Here is an 8,458-nt window from a genome sequence, read left to right on the forward strand (position 1 = left end):
ATGGGAAAAATACATAAACTTGAGGGATAAATCTTTGGAATCAGTGCAGAAGAAAGAAGAAACAGAAGAAATAATAATATATATAATTGCTACTAGTTTGTGTTACTGTGTGACTTTGAGTGATGGAAGAAGTATTAAGATGATTTACATAAGTAAAAGCACCACACTGGAATACATTACAGCAACTGTTTGCATTTGCCAGGTATGCCATTCTTGCTTAATACTGCAACAGTCCTAGGGCTGTACCTGTGGTTAATTAAAAATCTAACTTAATGTTCATTAGTTAAATCTACCCAGCTCTCTCTCTCTCTCTCTCTCTCTCTCTCTCTCTCTCCTCTCCCTCTCATCAGGGTGTCACCACTGTCTCCACTCTCTGTAACTGTCACTTCAAATTAGTTATTCTTAGTGTAGCCATTAGTCCAATGAAGAAGACCTGAGGGGTAACCCAGGGCTCTGTCCTTGGACCTCTCTTGTTCTCTTCATACGTGCTATCCTTGGGGCATGTCAACTGCAGGCATAAGCATCCTATGCAGGTGTTTGTATTGTACTTGTATTTCTCTCTTAACCCCAATTACTATCATCAAAATCAATATACTCCGTGACTGCATTCTTGACCTAAAATGCAACTAAATATCAGTAAGACTGAGGTAATTCCTATAGGCCCTGATACAGTTAATGTTAATAGCTCAGGGCAGCTGTGCTCTTTCTCCCAAAACTTAGCAACAGTAAAAATCTTGTGTCACCTTTGATAACAACCTGAGCTTGAAAAAGCATATTAACTCTGTTTTAACAATGCTGTCCATTGTTTTCTTCAGCTCAGGAGACTCTCCAAGATCAGTTCAATTTTATCCAGTAGAAACCTAGAGATGGTCATACTTGCTATTTTTTCCTCATTTGGACTTCTGCAACTCTCTCTATACATGTTTTAACCACCAAAATTTACATACATTACAGTTTGTCCAAAATGCAGCAGCCAGATTCCTTACCAAAACCAAGACACCAGATTACTCCTATTTTAGCTGCTCTTCATTGGCTTCCAGGTCATTTTAGAATTGATTTTAATATTTTATTGATAACCTTTAAGGCCCGTTCTGGACAGGCTTTTGATTCTTATTTTTATTAACTATTTTAACCGTGTTAGGATGGATATGACTTCATCCTCATTTATAGCACTTTGCTCCTTTATTTCCTCCGAAATTGCATTTCTTGTTCCCGTTCCTGTTTAAATTGTTGTCCATTGTTTGTTCTCATTCATTATTATTCATTATTAGTATTACTATTACAAAAAGTATAATTTCCTTTATAAGAAATTTTAGCATAAATGGAATATATACAAAAAGTAATAAATGTTACATTGACTGCACAGCTGCAGTAAAACATGCTGTCTACTGCCATAGTGCCAAGCCAAATGTCCAGCACTTAGCTATTGCTGCTGATAACCTATTGTTTACAAAGGGAAGCAACAGTCACCCCCAGACAACATCCAAACAGGCCCATACATACACAGTAAGTTGTTCTCAGTGGGTCAGACAATGAGCCGTTTTATTGGAAGTTTGTTGCCTTGCTTTATGGGCTCCTAAACAAAAGTGATGGAGTTGTTGAACATGAAATCTGAGATGCTGAGCTCTATCTAAGCAACAGAGCACAACTCTTGCACTGTCTGCTTCCGCCAACCCAAAGTATGTTCTGTTGATTTACTGCTGGCTTCCAAGAAGGGAAATGTTGAACAAACACTTGCTTCATTGTATCAAAGGTGAAAGGTTTCCAAGTATTATTGTTGCCATTTTGAGGTTGGAGTCTTTCTATGTAATGACCATGTGACGTACACACTGAGGGAACATGTATCGCAGCAGACTACCACTCCTCTGTTCTGTCCTTCCACTGTTCCCTCCTCTTCATCATCCTGCTGCCTCCGCTGTGTCTCCTCCTCCACCTCTTCCTCTGAAACGCTGAATCCTCCTCCACAGCGACAACAGTATGTAAATACACACTCATCTGAAACAACACAATCACATTTTAGATGGAAAACTTGGAACACTTTACAACAATGTTCGTTGGGATGAACGTGACCATTGTCAACTGGTCTGACCATTGTCATGTAAACAGAAATGGTAGGAATTTTTGGAATCAGTGTCATGAAGTACCTCGTCAGATATTTAATTAACTGGATTATCTAAAAACAGACATTGTCTGGTTATATTAACCATCAACAGAAAATCTACTGTATCATATCTATTGATACTTCAAAATAAAATTACATGCAACGTAATCATATCACCGACTCCTTATATCACTGAAGATGGCAACTGCAGCACCATGTGGTTGATTATAACGGGAACTTATAATTGCTGAGGTGTTGACTTTGCAAATAATGAATAATGCACAAGGTCAGATGTCATTGACTGAAAGAATTCTTTCCATATAGACAACTTAATTAAGTTGCAGTGTGGTGTAGGCAAAGACAATGAAACTAATCAAAGTGGTGACTTAGTGTGAAACTAACTAGTTACAACAAAGCGGAAAGTGTTTATTTTACACTTGAACTTGTGATCACACTTAGATTAAGCTGCTGGATATCGTATGTCTGAGGCAGAAATAAATATGGAAATATTTCAGCATACCTACTACAGTTATTTTGTGTGTGTGTGTGTGTTTAGTGTACATGCTGTGTAGTTACCCTGGTCCCAGGTCATGTCCTCCAAACAGACTGTAGAATCTACTGGCCAGTCCTGTTTGAGTTCCTGTGCTGGAGAAGCATTAACGCATCATTATTAAAGTAGGAGTAGAAGGAAGACAAGAATCATGTAACATTTGCTGTGAACGCATTAATTCACATTTCTCTCTATGTATTCAGACCCAGTACAGACTGTTACAGTTACCAAAATTACCAAAATGGAAGTGCATTACACTGCCAATAGTTTTTCCCCAAAACAGATTTTCTGATTCATGGCAGATAGTAAGATATACTATTATATATAAGCCTCACATCTGTAATATTAACAGCAGGTGGTTGAGACATTTGCATGCCTCCAACCTCAACACCCATAGAGACTATTTGTCCCTACTCTCCAATACATCCCATAGGAATGTCTCCTATGTGCCCCTATGGCAGCACGTGAGCTGGACCTTTGTCATCATGGTTGCAGCAATAAACATGTAGAGTGTACCAGCAACAGGCATACCAGACATGTCCTGTTGTGGTTACAACAATAAACGTGGTTAAGCTTATGGAACGGTCATGGTTTGGTTAGGTTTGAGCACAAAAACATACTTAGTTAGGTTTAGGGAAAAATTGTGGTTTGGGTCAAAATAAGTACTTCCCTAAGGTTAGAGGAGCTTCGTTGACATGGTTCCAATAATTAATACACAGCTGTGAGACAGTCATGGCTAAAAGAAACAATGACTACTGCTTTCAAACAGGAAATGAACACCAGTCTCCTGTGTCAAAGTCTGGTGTTTTGTCCACAGATCAGATCAGATGAATGGATGGACTGATGGATAGAGTGATGATGGAAGGATGGATAGACAAGTGAACAGATGGATGTTCACACACTTTTCTTTTTTTTTTTTACAATTCACTCTTGAGGAAACAGTCATTATCAAGTTTTACAGTCTGACAGTGATAATGACTTTGAACCATGAATAATTAGAGCTAAACTTTGCTTGGGTTTTAATTAGTGTGAGGAATAATTGCTGCTAAACTAGTGATAATTTAAAATAGGATCAATAATGAGGGAAAGGCTGGAGCTTTCAGAAAGCATTTACCTCCATATACCAACAGAAAAAGTCTCTAATTCCCTACAGTTTCACATCTGAGTGGACAGTAGGGTTGTTTGTGGCTGTGACTCTAGGTTGTGAATCCAAGCTAACCAAAGCACGTCAGTCTCATGTCTGAATGAGCACCTGAGTCACCCAACAGCTATCTAACAAGGTCAGACCTGTAATGTTTCTGTAACATTTTTCAACATGTTGTCATGTCATGTTGTCACAGTAACTTAAAGACTGGAGCAGCACAAAGTGATGCAGAGAAAGAGAGACATGTGCTCCTTGTTCTATCTTCTAACATCATGGTAATAAATTTATTACCTAAATTTTCACACCACATAATTTATAAACACGACTTTCCCCTTGCACGATAATCACGATGCTAATTTTAGTCATGATTTTGTTTTAAAACTTCTTCTATGGTCAGAGTAATTACAGCCTAACATGTGCAATGCATACCTCTATTCCTGCAACGTGATTGGAGGTTCATGAACCATTTCTGTGCATGCAATCTAAGCAGGGAAATTAATCATATTGAACATTTATCTATAATTTGCTATATTTCTACTCAGGATAATTATATTATTTTAATATCACAATATCATTTTATATTGCAAAATAAAATTATATTGCAATATTTATCCTGCATGCAGTATATGTCGTTAATTATCAATCACTGCAGTGAGGTACAGTATAATCATATCTATCTGGGAATAATAATAAATATCTGGGGAAAAGAGAGCACTGGTATCAGGTTGGTGCTTGGTATGAGCAGATATCCTGAGCTACAGTTTCAGAATTGGCATCATGAGAGCAAAAGTTAGACTTGGGTATCACAGGGAAGTGTCAGTGTTCCAGGCATATGAGAACCATGCTAATGGGACGTTCTGAACTGGAGCTGCTTGAACAGAACTAGTTTGTACAGAGTTGTCTGTTTTTGTGTAAACACCATGTTCACACTAGCATCTCCAGGCCATTTTTGTAGACACCTCACAGTGAAACACCCAAACTAACTAACATCTACATCCTCTTTTCAGTTCACAAACAATGGAAGTGAATAACAGCTAACATCTGGTGAGAAGAGGGGCAGATAGCTCGGCTGACTAAACCATACAGAACAGGTCAACATAAATACAGGTTAATGACAACAGCTGCTCTGATTATCAATTATATCAACATTTAAAATCACAAAAATAAGAAGTTGTTTCTAACTAGCTAGTTCTAGCTAGTTGTCTTGACTTAGCTGCCACACAGCCCTCATCTGTGGGCACCTACAGACAGTCAGTTATTGTGCCAAGTGACAACATGATCACTGTGTTTCTACTACAACCAGTTTCACAATATGGTTGCTCTCTTTTACGTGTTTTTGTGCTTCTGTTCTCCAACAACTGAGCAAGTATAAAATAGTAATTTACACAACTGTGTCTCATTAACACTACGCTCGACAGCAGTATTTCCCAAACAGCTGCTCTGTGGTGCTAAATCCTTACTTTATTATCTTGAAGTTGTCTGACAACAGTTTGACTGCATCTTGGCACTGTGATGCTAACGTGGTGACAAAACTGTCCACAGACAGACAGACAGACAGCTCAACCCATGATGCAACAATAATTAAACATTTACTAGTGTTATTGATAGTGTTAGTGCTATTAATGTACCATTGTTTGTCATTATTATTCCTTTAGCTGTAATAATAATTATTACTATTATTATTATTATTATTATTATTACTACTACTATTTACATTTTGACCTAGTCTGTGTATCTGCAATGTTGTCTTTCTCCTACCCCATTCCCCCACCCCCCTCTCTTTCTGTCTAAACCCAACCGGTCGAGGCAGATGGCCGCTCACCTTGAGTCCGGTTCTGCTCGAGGTTTCTGCCTCTTAAAAGGAAGTTTTTCCTTGCCACAGTCGCCTAGTGCTGCTCATGGTGGGATCTGTTGGGTTTTTCTCTGTAAATCTTATAAGATAAAGAGTACGGTCTAGACCTGCTCTATATGTACAGTGCCTCGAGATAACTTCTGTTGTGAATTGGCGCTATATAAATAAAATTTGACTTGACTTGACTTGACTTGACAGACACCTGCCAAGTTACTCAAAACCACCTCTGTAGTAGTTCCTGCTAGAGTAGGTGTCTCCAGGACCACATTTTGCTATGATGACACAGCGGCTCACAAGGTAAAAAAAAAAAACAAAAAAAACAGCCCCATTGTCACTGCTGGTAATCAGTGATCATAGAGAAACTTTCAGGCAACAGGACGTCCTTCTCATCTTTACTACCACACAGCCTCTTTCCCTCAGTGGGCAGTTTGAAACCATTGTTTCATCGTTGTTGTTTTGCAAAAGTTCTATTTCCCCGTGCACCCTGAATCACCAACGCAGTTTTAAAATGTTAATACCCTGGTACACTCTGTTTTGGAAAAGCTCTATGTTAGGGCAGGAAATCTACTCAGTATAATACAGATGTACTCAATGTCTAACAGCAATTGTGTTCACACCTGTTCCAAATGGGAACACTCAGAGATGTTCTCAGTGTTGCACTCAGACATCAACATTAAAAGTGATAGAGGTGGTTGTGCAAAGAATTAAAAAAGAAACACAGATTGACACAGAAACTTTCAAACTCAGACCCAACTGACCTGACTCAAGCGACATCACTCAAGATAGCTCCCTCTGGAACCGCAAAAGGTTTTATTCAACTTTTTTCACATATGTACTGGCAGTCCTAACACTTATACAGACTTTGATGTGTAAATTTGATGGAGTTCCAGTTTGGATTTTAAAAATTCTTTGTTGAACAACATATATGTGTTTCTCAAAGTAAGCTATTGTAAAAGCATTGTTCTGGTGTCCATTGTATACCATAATAAGGTAGTCTACCCACCTACATCTGCATTAGCTCCAAAGGCTGGGTGATATCCCATAAAATCAAAACCATATTAACTCTTACATTTACCTCTATAACAATGAATAAAACAACATCTTATAGAACAAACTGGAATGTGATGTCCTACCTCTCCTCTGCAGGTCATACTGTCTCCTGGTGTTCTGGTCACTGAGGATCCTCCAGGCTGCGTCAACTTCTAGAAACGTCTTCACACCAGATTCTGCCTCTGAAGAACACTCACCTCTGAGACGGTCTGGGTGGTACTGTGCACACGCGCGGACACACACACACACACACACACACACATAGGGAAATTCATTCTAAAAAGGCAGTACCTCTGGAGTACGCTCTGTGTTGGGATTACTTGGAATTGTGCCTTTTATCTAATGAAGCCAAGCACTGTGGAGACAGGCTGAAGGCAGAGAGGCATCCTCTCACACTATCTAGCAGTGGTAGTTGTTGTGTTGCTTCAGGTTGACACAGGGATTAGCATGTTCACCTGTAAGGCCAGCTGCTGGTATCTGTGTCTGAGCTGCTGGACTGAGTCTGAGGGACTGGCTCCCAGGACAGCATACAGGTCCTTCTTTTCTGCTTCACACATCCCAAACAAGACACCTGGAGACATCACCTTGGGTATTTAAAAATATATATATTTTTTGACATTTCATAAACTAAATGATTAATTGATTTATCAAGAAAATAATCAACAGAATAATCAATTATTAAACTAACTGTTGGGTACAGCCCCTTATATAAAATCATTTTTAAAAAAATTCAAATTGACACATTTCTGGGTTGAAGAAACATAAATGAGAAGTTGTTTCATAACTGTTTTATTAATAACAGAATTAAACAAATGCATTAGTCTGACCTGGAAGTTTTTCTGCAAAGTTAGGTTGAATTTTAAATCTAACTTTTTATGAGCTCAAGTCTTTCCCTTCAGAAGTAAATCACTCGGAAATATTCTGGTGTTTTTTGAAATCATCTTACTAACAGCCACGAATTTAAAGAGCTACACACACAGTGAAACTGGAGACAATGTGTTGATACTACACTACAGAGCAGAGAGGAGCCGGGGCACTACACCACTCTGTCTGTGTCTTGGAGAAAATCCCGCGACATTATCTGTACTGTGTTATCAGGCAAAAACATGACAAGGTACATAAGATGAAGCAGACATCTTCCAACATTTGCTAGTGCTGTAGGTTATATTCACGACAAGATTTAACTTGCACCAAAATACACCCTCTAGCTAAACGGTATGGAAATGTGGTACTTTAACACACATACACACATTTCGTTCTGTGTTTTTTCTGCTTGTGTTCTGTGTGTTAATCAGTGAACATACCTCAGGATAAAGCTTCTACCCGTGAAACGACACGTGTACGACGATGTTTTGAGTCCCCCTGAAAACAAGCTGCGTTTCTGGTCCGCCTTAGTTCCGCTGACGGCAACGAATATTTCCGGTCTCTCTTTTTCTTTTTTCTTAATAAAACCGCCTGATTATTCAAACACTATCACACTACTAGATCCTTTGTAGATCATGTTCTCCTGGTGTCATATTTCATCAACAGAGTTCAAACTAAAATAGTTCAAAACATATTAAAATTATACATTCATAATTATTATATCAGTAATTATATATATATAAAATATGAACATTTATTTAATTAAAATGTATTTAAAACAAACCAATGACTAAGGTTGGTCAAACACTGCTCCATGACATGATAGTGATTATCTCTGTTTCAGTAAATTCTCCTCTTCAGTCCAACTCTTACCCAGTCTTCTGACTGACATCTTCA

The 8,458-nt window shown here is 38.4% G+C and overlaps 1 protein-coding gene across 2 annotated transcripts; it reads right to left on the reverse strand.

Annotated features, from left to right (window-relative positions):
• Positions 1-324: 324 nt before the first annotated feature.
• dnajc24 (DnaJ (Hsp40) homolog, subfamily C, member 24) lies at positions 325-8,105 on the reverse strand. 2 transcript variants are annotated; one of them, XM_018678602.2, is made up of 5 exons: positions 8,002-8,105; positions 7,153-7,281; positions 6,781-6,916; positions 2,678-2,746; positions 325-1,995 (listed from the first exon to the last, which is right to left on the reverse strand). In XM_018678602.2, the coding sequence occupies exons 2-5, from the start codon at positions 7,276-7,278 to the stop codon at positions 1,772-1,774; spliced, it is 555 nt and encodes a 184-aa protein (XP_018534118.1). In that variant the 5' UTR covers positions 7,279-7,281; positions 8,002-8,105; the 3' UTR covers positions 325-1,771. The 2 variants fall into 2 exon arrangements, with proteins under 2 accessions (XP_018534118.1, XP_018534119.1); XM_018678603.2 differs by having other exon boundaries at positions 7,153-7,268; positions 8,002-8,098.
• Between the last annotated feature and the right edge of the window lie 353 nt (positions 8,106-8,458).

This window comes from Lates calcarifer, linkage group LG10, assembly GCF_001640805.2.
Source record: "Lates calcarifer isolate ASB-BC8 linkage group LG10, TLL_Latcal_v3, whole genome shotgun sequence".
Classification (NCBI taxonomy): Eukaryota; Metazoa; Chordata; class Actinopteri; family Centropomidae; genus Lates; species Lates calcarifer.